The sequence below is a fragment of the Motacilla alba genome, chromosome 3, assembly GCF_015832195.1.
Source record: "Motacilla alba alba isolate MOTALB_02 chromosome 3, Motacilla_alba_V1.0_pri, whole genome shotgun sequence".
Taxonomy (NCBI): domain Eukaryota; kingdom Metazoa; phylum Chordata; class Aves; order Passeriformes; family Motacillidae; genus Motacilla; species Motacilla alba.
Window position 1 is genome coordinate 2,428,943 of NC_052018.1, and position 15,382 is coordinate 2,444,324.

The 15,382-nt window shown below is 44.3% G+C and overlaps 1 protein-coding gene across 1 annotated transcript in view; it reads left to right on the top strand.

Annotated features, from left to right (window-relative positions):
* The window catches only part of FZD3 (frizzled class receptor 3), a 58,306-nt gene that overhangs the window by 17,652 nt on the left and 25,272 nt on the right, over positions 1-15,382 (top strand). The window contains exons 2-3 of the mRNA XM_038133062.1: positions 5,536-5,732; positions 7,350-8,367. Of these exons, the coding sequence (XP_037988990.1) occupies positions 5,536-5,732; positions 7,350-8,367 (1,215 nt within the window). The remainder of the gene's footprint in view (positions 1-5,535; positions 5,733-7,349; positions 8,368-15,382) is intronic.

Below are 15,382 nucleotides of genomic sequence, written 5' to 3' on the forward strand. Positions count from 1 at the left end.
GCAGCTCTTCGACTCAGGTGTGAACCTGGAACAAACATTTCCAGGTGCAGTGTGAGCACCAGGAGCTGCAGGATCCAGGGAGGTTCCCAGGAGTCTGGGGTGATGGAAAATAAACTTTTAGAGTCTCTTTGCTCTGCTGTGCCTGTGTGAACATTCCCTGATTTTCTTTAGGAAGCTGGGTTTGGGTTGATGCAGGATTTTATTGTTTTATTCCAGCAGTTCTTCGGCTCAAGTGTGAACCTGGAACAAACATTTCCAGGTGCAGTGTGAGCACCAGGATCCAGGGAATCCAGGGAGGTTCCCAGGAGTCTGGGGTGATGGAAAGTAAATTTTTAGAGTCTCTTTGCTCTGCTGTGCCTGTGTGAACATTCCCTGATTTTCTTTAGGAAGCAGCAGCTGGGTTTGGGTTGAGGCAGGATTTTATTGTTTCATTCCAGCAGCTCTTAGGCTCAGGTGTGAACCTGGAACAAACATTTCCAGGTGCAGTATGAGCACCAGGTGCATGGAGCTGCAGGATCCAGGGAATCCAGGGAGGTTCACAGGAATCTGGGGTGATGGAAAATAAACTTTTAGGATTTTTTTTTCTGATTCCAGGCAGCCAAATAAACACAGTTTCTGCTTTTTATCTGACCAAACTCTCAGCTTGGGAATATTTCTGATTTCGGTGATATTTCTGATTTCAGGCAGCCAAATCAACACAGTTTCTGGTTCTTATCTGACCAAACTCTCCACTTGGGAATATTTCTGATTTTGGGAATATTTCTCATTTTAGGAATATTTCTGATTTCAGGTAGCCAAATCAACACAGTTTCTGCTTTTTATCTGACCAAACTCTCTGCTTGGGAATATTTCTCATTTTGGGGATATTTCTGATTTTGGGAATATTTCTGATTTAGGGGATATTTCTGATTTCAGGCAGCCAAATCAACACAGTTTCTGGTTCTTATCTGACCAAACTCTCCACTTGGGAATATTTCTGATTTTGGGGATATTTCTGATTTCAGGCAGCCAAATAAAGACAGTTTCTTTTTATCTGACCAAACTCCCTGCTTGGGAATATTTCTCATTTTGGGGATATTTCTGATTTTGGGAATGTTTCTGATTTAGGGGATATTTCTGATTTCAGGCAGCCAAATCAAGGCTGTTTCTGGTTCTTATCTGACCAAACTCTCTGCTTGGGAATATTTCTCATTTTGGGAATATTTCTGATTTAGGGGATATTTCTGATTTTGGGGATATTTCTGATTTCAGGCAGCCAAATAAAGACAGTTTCTGGTTCTTATCTGGAAGGGAAGGAAACCGATTCTGCCTGTACGAGCAGGAGGCTGAAGGTGCTCAGTGGAAGCAGGAGCTGTCTGCAGAGTTAAATCCAAAGCAGATCCCGTTCTCCGGGACAGGCAGCCTGGAGGGCGTTTTGCCCTTTGAGATACAATTCCCGATTTTTTTCCTTAATGAACAGCGAGCTCCATCAAAGGCCGGGAGATTGAGGACAAAGAGCAGCTCATGTGGCTGCTCCGAGCCGGGATGTGCCCCGAGGCAGCTGCTTCCACCCGGGAATTGCAACAGCAATTGAGAGTCATAGCATCACTCTCTTCCCAGGAGCCTGAGGGGAGAAAAGTTCCCTCCTTCCCTCTCTGAGTTTATGAGGATGTTTCCTGTTTGGTGCTCTGATCAAAGAACAGAATGTATAAATAAACAGAATGGGGGAAGATCACCCAAGTGATTTGATTTAAATCCTGCAAAGCCGCTTCCCAACTAGGATCCAAGTGTCTGCGTAAAATAATTTGGTTTATTATCTCCCAGTGCTGTGAGGTCTGAAATTGGAACTCTGCTCCACGGTGTATTTACAATTTGAGTTCCTGCTCTTGCTTTGTAAGCAAAAGTGAGGATTTGCTGAGAAGATGATTTGGAGTGGGGGAAAATCGGCACATTCCATCTCTCCTTTGGCTTTCACCCCTTGGGGGCTGGAGCGAGAGGATCTTCGAGGTCCCTTCACGCAACACCCGAGTGTCAAGGACAAGAAGAGTTGATCTCTTCCCAAGTAAGCATTTATCTCTTCTTTCTCTTGGATTTCCCAGGACTGAATCACGGAAATCAATTTGGCTGCCGGGCCTCCTCTCGCCCTCTTCCTCTTTCCTCCTGGAGTTGTTCACCAGGCGTTTTTGTGAAGCGCATCCCATTAACAGAGAGCCTTTTGTTCGGCTCGATGTCATGACTTGCACTGCGTCCTTGGGCAAGAGCATGAAAAGAGTCTTTTAATCTCCCTGTGTTCATTTTTAATAGGGAACAACATCATCAGTAGGTGGAGGTGACCTTTCATCTCATGAGCTGCGAGGGGGGAAGATAATTTGGACAGAATTTTTGGGGTGCTGCCCACAGGCACAAATGCTGGCTCAGGGCGAGCCAGTCTCTTTTCCTGTGTTATCAGGAGTTGTTGTAGGGATTTTTCTTCTGTTCTCCAGCTCAGCCTCTTCATGATTTTCAAGTTCACAGGATCCCAGGATTATTTAGGTTGGAAAAGATCTTTGGGATCGAGTCCAACCTGTGAGGGATCCTCACCTTGTCACCAGCCCAGAGCTCTGAGTGTTGTTCCTTGGACACCTCCAGGGATGGGGGCTCCAAAGCTCCCTGGGCAGCCCATTCTGATGTTCTACAGCTTTTCCATCAGGAAATTCCCTCTGAATTCCAGCCTGAAGCTCCCCTGGCACAGCTTGAGGCTGTTTCCTCCTCTCCTGGCCCTTCACCTGGAGCTGTGTTTGCACACCTTGAGGTGCTCTGAGGTCTCCTCCTAAACGGTTCCGGCTCTGCAACTCCACCAAAACCAAACAGATCTTTTAACCAAGGCAAAATAGCAGGAAAAAGGAACTTTGGGAACATCTTTTCTGAGTGGGAGGTGTGTCAGAGGAAGGCAGGGGGAGGAAATGTCAGGAGAGTTGGAAATTTAGGAGTAGGTTTGTGAAAACCTGCAGTGGCAGGAGGCAAAACCTTGGGATTGAGGCAGGCGTGAGACCAGGAACTCTTTTTCATAAAGTTCTAACTTAATCTTCTCATTTTCCAGGCTTTTTGTAAAGAAGGGAAGTTAAACTCTTACCAGAATAAAAGTGGAGTTCTTGTTTTATTTTCCCTTTCCATCAAGTAAAGACTTTTACCTCCAGCTTTTCCAGGCAGGTCTTGTAACTCCCGGGAATCAATTTCTTGGATCCACATGACCAGACAATGGCTTTAACTCTGCTGTAGACAATAAATACTCAGAAATAAATACATAAATAAAAATAAATCTGAAGTACATGCCCAGCCAAACAGAAAGAGTTCCTTGAGTAACACGAGCCTGTAAATATTTCCCAACTGCTGCTGCCTTTTTCCTGGCTGATAACCCTGGAGGCTCATCCTGCTCTTCCTGCAAGTTATTGCTGCATTTCAGTTTGAGAAATGAAGGGAATTTAATCAATTTGGTAAATAATAATGACGTCTTAACAAAAAAAAACACATTAAAACCATAGCATGGTTGTGTCTTGTATTCCCAAAATTAATCTTTTGCAGAGGGAAGGAGACTTCTGGGAAGGACTGGAAGAGTTGAGGGGTGGTAAGGGAGAAGAGAAACTTTTCCTTATAATTCCAAGTATTTTCTGGTCATAGAAATTGACCGGCTTTTTCCTGTTAGATCAGTTCTGCTCTGTAGTTTGATAAAAGAAAATGCTGGATTGGTTTAAAACACTTCTCAGGAAATTGCTGCTTGAGAATGTAATCTTTGTGCAGCTCCTCTTCAGCTGCACTCGTAACAAGATTTAGGATTTATATGTATTTATATAGAGCAGGTTCATTTGTGCTTCAGCTATCGTGCTGCAAATTCCAAGGATTAGAATTCCTGCTCCTTAATCCTTATGGGCTGTGGAAAAAAACCCTGGTATCCAAATAATGGGCTTTTTCTAAAAAATCTGTGTAGAGCAAAGCTGTTGATGAAGCCACTTTTTCCCTTTGAGCTGTGATTTGAAATATAAATCAGGAATTTTTTCAGTCTGGGGTTTGTTTCATTCCAGAACAGGAAGTCCTAATGTATTCCAATATTCTCTAATTCCACTCTCACGGGAATATCATTGATCTTACATTGCTATCCAAAGAGATGGTGAGGCTTTGGATGGTGGTGGGTGCCACAGAGATTTGGAATAAAACATTGATTAATTCTTGGTGAGTTTAAGGGCAAACCACAAAAACCAAGAGCAGAATGAATCCACAATGGACAATGACGTGGATCATCACCACGCACCAGCTTCTTCTGAGACATAAATCCCTGTCCTCTTCATTTTTCCTGCTTTATCCTTCAGAAATGCTCCAGACCTGCTGCATTTGCCTCACTCTGACAGATTTTCTCTCAGAGTTTCCGAGGAGTGTCGCTCTCATTGATACCCAAACCTGTTATAAAGCACCGCAGGAGCACAAGACACCGGTTATTTATTTTGATATTTTTATTTTTGCAGGTTTTGATTTCACGGTGCTTTCTGATGCTCAGGCAAGAAATGACATCTGGGCTGTGCCTTCGTTGTGATTACAGCCCTGGAAGCTCCGTGGCTGTGTGGGAATTTAAATAACTGGAATAACGCGCGGGCTGGGAATGAGAGACACATCCACCTTCATGAGAGAGCTGAAATCCACCCCAGGGGCATTTATCCATTCCCACTGATTTTAATGCAGATGGAGGACATAAATATCCCTTGGGAATAGTTTCACTGTCCCCATGGTCCCCTGTGTTCCTAAAACCCCCGAGTTCCATCCTGATGATCATTTCTCCCAACAGCCAGGAGGTCGCAGTCGCAATGAGACAAAAGCAAAATATTTCACCAAAATGCTGCTTGCAGCTACTGAATTCTTTTTTTAAAATTTATTTTTCTTGCCAGCCTTTCAGATGGAGGACATAAATATCCCTTGGGATATTTTCATTGTCCCCATGGTCCCCATATTCCTAAAACCCGCAAGTTCCATCCTGATGATCATTTCTCCCAACAGCCAGAAGGTCACGGTTACGGTCGCCATGAGACAAAAGGGAAATATTTCACCAAAGTGCTGCTGGCAGCTACTGAATTCTCCTTTTTTAAAATTTTTTCTTGCCAGCCTTTCAGATGGAGGACAAAAATATCCCTTGGGAATAGTTTCATTGTCCCCATGGTCCCCTGTGTTCCTAAAACCCCCGAGTTCCATCCTGATGATCATTTCTCCCAACAGCCAGGAGGTCGCGGTTACGGTCACGATGAAATAAAAGCAAAATATTCCACCAAAATTCTGCTGGCAGCTACTGAATTCTTCTTTTTTAAAATTTTTTCTTGCCAGCCTTTCAGATGGAGGACATAAATATCCCTTGGGAATAGTTTCATTGTCCCCATGGTCCCCTGTGTTCCTAAAACCCCCGAGTTCCATCCTGATGATCATTTCTCCCAACAGCCAGGAGGTCGCGGTTACGGTCGCCATGAGACAAAAGTGAAATATTTCACCAAAGTGTTGCTTGCAGCTACTGAATTCTTATTTTTTTATTTCTCTTGCCAGCCCTTCCACCCCATGGTGAACCTGGAGTGCTCCCGGGATTTCCGGCCCTTCCTGTGCGCCCTGTACGCCCCGGTGTGCATGGAGTACGGGCGGGTGACGCTGCCCTGCCGCCGCCTCTGCCAGCGCGCCCACAGCGAGTGCTCCAAGCTCATGGAGATGTTCGGGGTCTCCTGGCCCGAGGATATGGAGTGCACCAGGTGAGAAAAACCCTTTTTAAATTTTTTTTTAATTTCAGGATAAAATGTTACTCCCATCCAGGATGTTTTATAGCCCATAAAAAACAGGTGTTTAGAATGTTTTCCGTCACACGCGGCCGGGTTTTCCTTCCCATTTGCCAGCAGCCTTTCCTGAGGTGGGAAGTGAGTTCCTATTTCTGCCCAAGAGATCAGCTGAAAATTGGCTGGGTTTGATGAGGGGGAAATCTCAAAGCTGTTTGCAGAGCATGTACCCCTTGCTGAGCTGCAAACAGCTGCCTTCAGCTTTACTTTGCACAAATAAATTTACGGAAAAACGATCCAATGGTGTTCCAAGCTGTTTGAGACAGAACATGCATGAAATTAAAAACATTATCTTCATGCTGCATTGTTTTTTGTGACTCCAACAGTTAATGAAATTGAGGAGCAGTAACAGGAAGAAATGGTTTCCAGTTGGATTGGAGAGAATGAAAAACAATTAAAATTATTTTAGTTAAATAAGTCAGAGGATGGGTTACTGGGATTGCTCCAATCTCTCCTTCAAAACTCCAGCAGTGCTGGGCCTCCAGTCAGAGCTTTATTTACACAAATATCTCCATCATCATTCCATTTGTTAATGCTGGTGTCAACTACACAAATATCTCCATCATCATTCCATTTATTAAAACTGGTGGCAGTGCTAGTTGGAATTTTGGTGTCACCACCTCACTGCCCTGTCTGATGGCAGCAAGCGCAGTTGCTCAGGAAAGGCTTTAAAATGTTTTTAAAATCCTGCTGCCGTAGGCTTGAATTCACAGATTCCCTGGGATGGATTTTGCATCCTTACCTTCATCCTTAAAGCTCAAATGGGCTCCTCACCTGTTCTATTTTTAAACTTATTTTATAATTCCAACGTTGTGTGGTGGGATGAGTTTGTGACTAAATAGTGCAGAATTTGATGGATTGTCTGGTTTCGCTCCAGTTGGTTTGCCTGAAGTCACACCTAGAAATCCTGATCCTTGTGTCAGGAATGGTGTGGCCAGCAGGAGCAGGGAGATCATCCTTCCCCTGTGCTGGGCACTGGTGAGGCCACACCTCGAGTGCTGTGTCCTCAGTTTGGGAAGGACCTTGGGACGCTCAAGCGCATCCAGGGGAGGCAACGAGGCTGGAGAGGGGCTGGGAACACAAACCCTGTGAGGGACCACTGAGGGAGCTGGGGGTGCTCAGCCTGGAGAAAAGGAGGCTCAGGGGTGACCTTATCACCCTCTACAACTCCCTGAAAGGTGGCTGTTCTCAGCTGGGGCTGGGCTCTTTCTCCGGGCAGCACTGACAGAACCAGAGGACAGAGTCTCAAGCTGCGCCGAGGGAAATACAGGTTGGATTTTGGGAAAAAGTTTTTTACAGAAAGGGTGATAAAGTTCTGGAATGGCCTGCCCGAGGAGGTGGTGGAGTCACCATCCCTGGGTGTGTTTAAAACGAGCCTGGGTGTGGCACTCCATGGTTTACTTGAGGTGTTAGGGCATGGGTTGGACTCAGTGATCTTTAAGGTCCCTTCCGACCGGTGATTCTGTGAATTCTGTGTGCACAGGTTCCCAGTCCTTGTAAATTGTGAGTACATTCCTTGTAAACTCCTCTCTTTAGGTTCCCAGACTGTGACGAGCCCTATCCTCGCCTGGTTGACCTCAACTTGGCCGGCGAGCCCACGGAGGAGGCCCCGATGGCCGTCCAGAGGGATTACGGCTTTTGGTGTCCTCGGGAGCTGAAAATAGACCCGGAGCTGGGCTACTCCTTCCTCAGGGTCCGGGACTGCTCCCCTCCTTGCCCCAACATGTACTTCCGCCGGGAGGAGCTGTCCTTCGCCCGCTACTTCATCGGCGTCATCTCCATCGTCTGCCTCTCGGCCACCTTGTTCACCTTCCTGACCTTCCTCATCGACGTCACGCGCTTCCGCTACCCGGAGAGGCCCATCATCTTCTACGCCGTCTGCTACATGATGGTGTCCCTCATCTTCTTCATCGGCTTCCTGCTGGAGGACCGGGTGGCCTGCAACGCCTCCAGCCCCTCCCAGTACAAGGCCTCCACGGTGACGCAGGGCTCCCACAACAAGGCCTGCACCATGCTCTTCATGGTGCTCTACTTCTTCACCATGGCCGGCAGCGTCTGGTGGGTCATCCTCACCATCACCTGGTTCCTGGCCGCCGTGCCCAAGTGGGGCAGCGAGGCCATCGAGAAGAAGGCGCTGCTGTTCCACGCCAGCGCCTGGGGCATCCCGGGCACCCTCACCATCATCCTGCTGGCCATGAACAAGATCGAGGGCGACAACATCAGCGGCGTGTGCTTCGTCGGCCTCTACGACGTGGACGCGCTGCGCTACTTTGTGCTGGCGCCGCTCTGCCTCTACGTGGTGGTGGGAGTGTCCCTGCTGCTGGCCGGAATCATCTCCCTCAACCGCGTCCGCATCGAGATCCCGCTGGAGAAGGAGAACCAGGACAAGCTGGTGAAGTTCATGATCCGCATCGGCGTCTTCAGCGTGCTCTACCTCGTGCCCCTGCTGGTGGTGATCGGCTGCTACTTCTATGAGCAGGCGTACCGGGGCGTGTGGGAGACCACGTGGATCCAGGAGCGCTGCCGGGAGTACCACATCCCCTGTCCCTTCCAGGTGAGCAACGCCGCCCAACTCAACGCCCACCCTTCCCTTCCGTCGTCCTTTTTTGGCTTTCTGTCCTCCTTTTTCGCATTTTCACGCCTGAAATGTGTCCTGAGAGCAAAGAGAATGTCGAAGAGTTGGCTTTGCCTGGGGGAAAATGGATTCTTTGTGCGCTCCCCCCTCTGGAAGGGATGAAGGTGGTGGGTTGGTGGATTTGGAGCACTTGGAATCACTTGGAATGTGAGCCATGGGCTGACTCCAGAAACCTTTTGGGGCTCTTTGCACTCCAAGGAGATGTCAAGGGTGGAGTTTTCCCTCCTTTGAGCGGGGTTGTGTTTGTCCCAGGTACAAGTGCTGGTCATACAAAGCTGTTGTGTCCTTGGGGATGGTGCCCGTCCCTCTGGGAACCTCCCCCGCCAGGCCCCTGGAGCCTCAGGAAGGGCCCTGTGAGCCCCATCCCAACCATAAAGTCTCTTGCTCAAGCAGCTGAAGGTCTGGAGGGAGCAGACCTTGGGGCCACTGGGTGACAAAACCAGAAGCTGTTGAATTATTGAGTACAGGGGTTGAGCTGAGCAGCTTGGAGGGGTCTCAGAGAGGGTTTATGGGGTGGGTGGGTGGGGAAAAGCTTCCTCAGAGCGGGAAGAAATTCCTGCAGGTGCTGTGGAAGGTGAGCCAGGTGGCAGGGGGGGGGAGTTCCTCGTTGAGTTCCTCACTCAAAGCTCTGCTGTTCCTATCAAAAGCCATTGCCATACTCAAATTATTGGGATAATTCCTTAGGCCGGGCGTTGCTGGGAAATCAGAAGTTCCCATCAGCTGCTTGGTGATTTCCCTGGAGTTTCTGGGCTCTGTGGCACCTACCCAAGATGCCAAGATGTCGTTTCAAACCTCCCTCAAGAGCAGGGCTTGATGAGTTTGGTTTCGGTCGTTGGAAGTTTTTCTGGTGAGGAATTTTGGCGTTTGAACTGAGTTCTCCTCGGGCTGGTTTTTGAGTTCTTGTTCAGCTGTAGCAGTTTTGGGGCTTGGATGGCCTGGAGGTTTCCTCCTCATTTTGTGCTGGGAACGTCTGGATAAAATCTGCCTTGAAGCATCTCCTGAAGAAAACCAGAGCTTGCAGCTCATCAGCTCTGGGGTTTTATTGAAGAAACTGGGATTTATCTGCTCGGTTTAATTGAGTTATCACAGGAACAGAAGCCTCTGGGAGCCCTGGGATCAAACTCTCCACTGCTTCATTTGGATGCAGTTGAAAAGAAAGTATTTTAGGGATTAATTGCCTGCTTTTGGGCCAAAATGGCAGATTGGTTTTGCAATGACATTCCTTAGATATTTTCTGCAAATCATTTTAAGGGAACTTTCTTTCCAGCGGGTTTTTTTACAGCAAACCTCTGGTTTACAGCTGCACGCTGAGGGATATTTCAAAACGAACATTTTGGCTCTGAAGCGGTTAAAACACCGGCTGAGTCATCAAAGCTCACATTTTAATGCAATAAAATATCACTTAAAGGTTTGGCTTAGGCTCGATAATAATCCTTTCATTACCTTTTAACCCTTTCTGGTTTGGTGGTTTTTTTTCTTTCTCTGTTAGGTTTTATTAGGGTGGGATCTTCCCTCCCATCCAATGCGGGATCATTTTTATGGCAGGAAATCTGTGGCTGTGTGCAGTTCCATTGGTTTGATTGAGTCTTCACTGCTGCAGTTTTTAATCTGATGCTTAAAAACAGAGAGAAAAAGGAAAAAAAAAAAAAAAGGAGGGGACACGTGGTTTTTTTTCTTGATTAATTTCCAACACCCACCGTGAACCGATCAAAATTTTTATTGAAATATTGAAATGATTGAAATTTAACCATGCGGCTTTCGAGGAGGCAAAAGTTGGAGCAAAAACTTGTTTTTAAACCTAAAAACTGAGGGCTGGAATAATGAAAACGTACAGGAAAAAAGCTCCTGAAATCCCTGGCAAGCCGTTGCTGTAATGGCCCAGCGGGAGTCAAAAGAACAATAATGGTTTCATTCACATCAAATTGGGTTGAAGGACCTGCAGACCCCAGGGAGTATTAGAGGAGTTGGGTTTTTTTTCCTTTTAACCCTTCCATTTATATTTTTTTTCCCCCCTCAAACTAAACATTCTTCTCATATGAAACAATCCAGATTTATAACAACCGGATTCCCAAAGCTGTGGGGGAAAATGATTTTATCCTTAGCTCATGGTCGTGAGATGCGTCCTTAAATTGGGGGGAAATGGGGAGTTTTGTGGGGAATATCCCTCAGTGGTGAAATAAGAGCATATTTTAACGATGCTTTAATGTTATTTAATTAATTTTTAACGTTTTTGGGAGCAGAGCATCCTGAATGGAGAGCGGAGTGGATCCCACAGCGCATAAAAGGCTTTTGTGGTTGGGGATTTTTCCCAACACCAGCAAATCCGAGGTTAAAAATCCACTGGGGTGTGACATCATCTGTGCCATGGGAGATGATGGCACAGGAACTCCTTCTGGAAAATTCCCTGACGGGGGGGGGGGGGGTGGCGACTGCAGCTGCTCCTGTGGGGGCAGCGCTGGGGATTCTCCTGCCTGCTCCAGAAGCAGCTGGCTTCAGACAGAAACCAGAAACTGCCTTGATTGGGCTGCCTGGAATCAGAGATATTCCCAAAATGAGAAATATTCCTAAGCTGAGAGTTTGCTCAGACAAAAATCAGAAACTGCCTTGATTGGGCTGCCTGGAATCAGAGATATTCCCAAAATCAGAAATATTCCCAAGGTGAGAGTTTGCTCAGACAAAAATCAGAAACTGCCTTGATTGGGCTGCCTGGAATCAGAGATATTCCCAAAATGAGAAATATTCCCAAGGTGAGAGTTTGGTCAGATAAATGCAGAAACTGAGTTTATTTGGTTGCCTGGAATCAGAGATATTCCTAAAATGAGAAATATTCCCAAGCTGAGAGTTTGGTCAGATGAAAACCAGAAACTGCCTTGATTGGGCTGCCTGGAATCAGAAATATTCCCAAAATCAGAAATATTCCCAAGTGGAGAGTTTGGTCAGATGAAAACCAGAAACTGTGTTTGTTTGGCTGCCTGGAATCAGAGATATTCCCAAAATGAGAAATATTCCCAAAATCAGAAATATTCCCAGTTGGAGAGTTTGGTCAGACTAAAATCAGAAACTGCCTTGATTTGGCTGCCTGGAACCAGAAATATTCCTCAAACTAGAAATTTCTCCAAGCTGAGAGTTTGGTCAGATAAATGCAGAAACTGTGTTTGTTTGGTTGCCTGGAATCAGAAATATTCCCAAAATGAGAAATATTCCCAAGCTGAGAGTTTGGTCAGATAAGAAGCAGAAACTGTGTTGATTTGGCTGCCTGGAATCAGAAATGTTCATAAAATGAGAAATATTCCCAAGTGGGGAGTTTGGTCAGATAAATCCAGAAACTGGGTTTATTTGGCTGCCTGGAATCAGAAATATTCCCAAAATTAAAAATATTCCCAAGTGCAGAGTTTGATGAGATGAAACCCAGACACTGCCTTGATTTGGCTGCCTGGAATCAGAGATATTCCCAAAATGAGAAATTTTCCCAAGTGGAGAGTTTGGTCAGATGAAAACCAGAAACTGTGTTTGTTTGGCTGCCTGGAATCAGAGATATTCCCAAAATGAGAAATTTTCCCAAGTGGAGAGTTTGGTCAGATGAAAACCAGAAACTGTGTTTGTTTGGCTGCCTGGAATCAGAAATATTCCTAAAATCAGAAATATTCCCAAGTGGAGAGATTGGTCAGATAAAAACCAGAAACTGCCTTGATTTGGCTGCCGGGAATCAGAGATATTCCCAAAATGAGAAATATTCCCAGTTGGAGAATTTGGTCAGATGAAAACCAGACACTGCCTTGATTTGGCTGCCTGGAATCAGAAATGTTCCTAAAATCAGAAATATTTCCAAGTGCAGAGTTTGATGAGATGAAAACCAGAAACTGCCTTGATTTGGCTGCCTGGAATTAGAGATATTCCCAAAATGAAAAATATTCCCAAGCAGAGAGTTTGGTCAGATGAAAACCAGAAACTGTGTTGATTAGGTTGCCTGGAATCAGAAATATTCCCAAAATCAGAAATATTCCCAAGTGCAGAGTTTGATGAGATGAAAACCAGAAACTGCCTTGATTTGGCTGCCTGGAATCCGAAATATTCCCAAGATGAGAAATATTTCCAAAATGAGAAATGTTCCCAAAATTAGAAATATTCCCAAGTGGAGAGTTTGGTCAGATAAATGCAGAAACTGAATTTATTTGACTGCCTGGAATCAGAAATATCCCCAAAACTAGAAATATCCCCAAAACTAGAAATATTCCCAAGTGCAGAGTTTGATGAGATGAAAACCAGAAACTGTGTTGATTTGTCTGCCTGGAATCAGAAATATTCCTCAAACCAGAAATTTCTCCAAGCTGAGAGTTTGGTCAGATAAATGCAGAAACTGTGTTTGTTTGGTTGCCTGGAATCAGAGATATTCCTAAAATGAGAAATATTCCCAAGCGGGGAGTTTGGTCCGACTAAAATAAGAAACAGCCTTGATTTGGCAGCTTGGAATCAGAAATATTCCCAAAATTACAAATATTCCCAAGTGCAGAGTTTGATGAGATGAAAACCAGACACTGCCTTGATTTGGCTGCCTGGAATCAGAGATATTCCCAAAATCAGAAATATTCCCAAGTGGAGAGTTTGGTCAGATGAAAACCAGAAACTGTGTTTGTTTGGCTGCCTGGAATCAGATATTCCCAAAATGAGAAATATTCCCAAAATCAGAAATATTCCCAAGTGGAGAGTTTGGTCAGATAAAACCCAGAAACTCTGTTTGGCTGCCTGGAATCAGAGATATTCCTAAAATAAGAAATATTCCCAAGCAGAGAGTTTGGTCAGATGAAACCAGAAACTGACTTGATTCGGCTGCCTGGAATCAGAGATATTCCCAAAATTAAAAATATTCCCAAAATCAGAAATATTCCCAAGTGGAGAGTTTGATGAGATGAAAAGCAGAAACTGTGTTTGTTTGGCTGCCTGGAATCAGAAATATTCCTAAAATGAGAAAAATCCCCAAAACTAGAAATATCCCCAAATCAGAAATATTCCCAAAATTAGAAATATTGCCAAAATGAGAAATATCCCCAAAATGAGAAATATTCCCAAGCTAAGAGTTTGGTCAGATGAAAACCAGAAACTGTGTTGATTTGTCTGCCTGGAATCAGAAATGTTCCTAAAATCAGAAATATTCCCAAGTGGAGAGTTTGGTCAGATGAAAACCAGAAACTGCCTTGATTTGTCTGCCTGGAATCAGAGATATTCCCAAAATGAGAAATATTTCCAAAATGAGAAATATTCCCAAGTGGAGAGTTTGGTCAGATAAATGCAGAAACTGAGTTTGGCTGCCTGGAATCAGAAATATTCCCAAAATCAGAAATATCCCCAAAACTAGAAATATCCCCAAATTAGAAATATTCCCAAAATTACAAATATTCCCAAGTGCAGAGTTTGATGAGATGAAAACCAGAAACTGTGTTGATTTGTCTGCCTGGAATCAGAAATATTCCTCAAACCAGAAATTTCTCCAAGCTGAGAGTTTGGTCAGATAAATGCAGAAACTGTGTTTGTTTGGTTGCCTGGAATCAGAGATATTCCTAAAATGAGAAATATTCCCAAGCGGGGAGTTTGGTCCGACTAAAATAAGAAACAGCCTTGATTTGGCAGCTTGGAATCAGAAATATTCCCAAAATTACAAATATTCCCAAGTGCAGAGTTTGATGAGATGAAAACCAGACACTGCCTTGATTTGGCTGCCTGGAATCAGAGATATTCCCAAAATCAGAAATATTCCCAAGTGGAGAGTTTGGTCAGATGAAAACCAGAAACTGTGTTTGTTTGGCTGCCTGGAATCAGATATTCCCAAAATGAGAAATATTCCCAAAATCAGAAATATTCCCAAGTGGAGAGTTTGGTCAGATAAAACCCAGAAACTCTGTTTGGCTGCCTGGAATCAGAGATATTCCTAAAATAAGAAATATTCCCAAGCAGAGAGTTTGGTCAGATGAAACCAGAAACTGACTTGATTCGGCTGCCTGGAATCAGAGATATTCCCAAAATTAAAAATATTCCCAAAATCAGAAATATTCCCAAGCGGAGAGTTTGATGAGATGAAAAGCAGAAACTGTGTTTGTTTGGCTGCCTGGAATCAGAAATATTCCTAAAATGAGAAAAATCCCCAAAACTAGAAATATCCCCAAATCAGAAATATTGCCAAAATGAGAAATATCCCCAAAATGAGAAATATTCCCAAGCTGAGAGTTTGGTCAGACAAAAACCAGAAACTGCCTTGATTGGGCTGCCTGGAATCAGAAATATTCCCCAAATTAGAAATATTCCCTTTTTTTTTTCAAATTTTAGAAGTTTAATGGTAATGAAAACAGTAATGAAAATAATAATAAAAATTAGGGCAATAAGAGACAATAAAAAGGAAATAATTACAGGGTGCCTGGCACTCCCCTGAAAAAGGATTGCTCTAAAATCAATATTCTATTGCATATTCATATATTTCATGCATTATTCAAATATTCTTTTCAAACTAGGAGGTTTCTGCTTCATTTTAGCTTCCCCCCATCTTTTAAGTTTATGGCAATAAAATTAATTTTTTCTCATGGGATTTTGGTGTTTGTTGCTGTTAAAAACAGCCTAAAAACTATTTACCACACGACTTAAACGGGATTAATACAGCATGACTTTCCAACACAACACGTAGAGTGTTCATTTTCATATTTGCAAAAATATTTCTTATTTCTTATTAATTAATGAAGAAAAAAGGAATTAACCCAGCATCACCTCATGGTGAGCCTCAGCACCGAATTTCACCTTTCTGGATCAATTCTTGGTGGTTCTTGGTTTGTTCATCCCACCCCAACTTTTCAGCTCTTAGTTTGTCCTTTTCCTCTCCAAATCGAAACCCTGTGGGATTAATTGATTGAAAACCCCGTGGGATTAATTAATTGAAATCCTTTGGGATTGA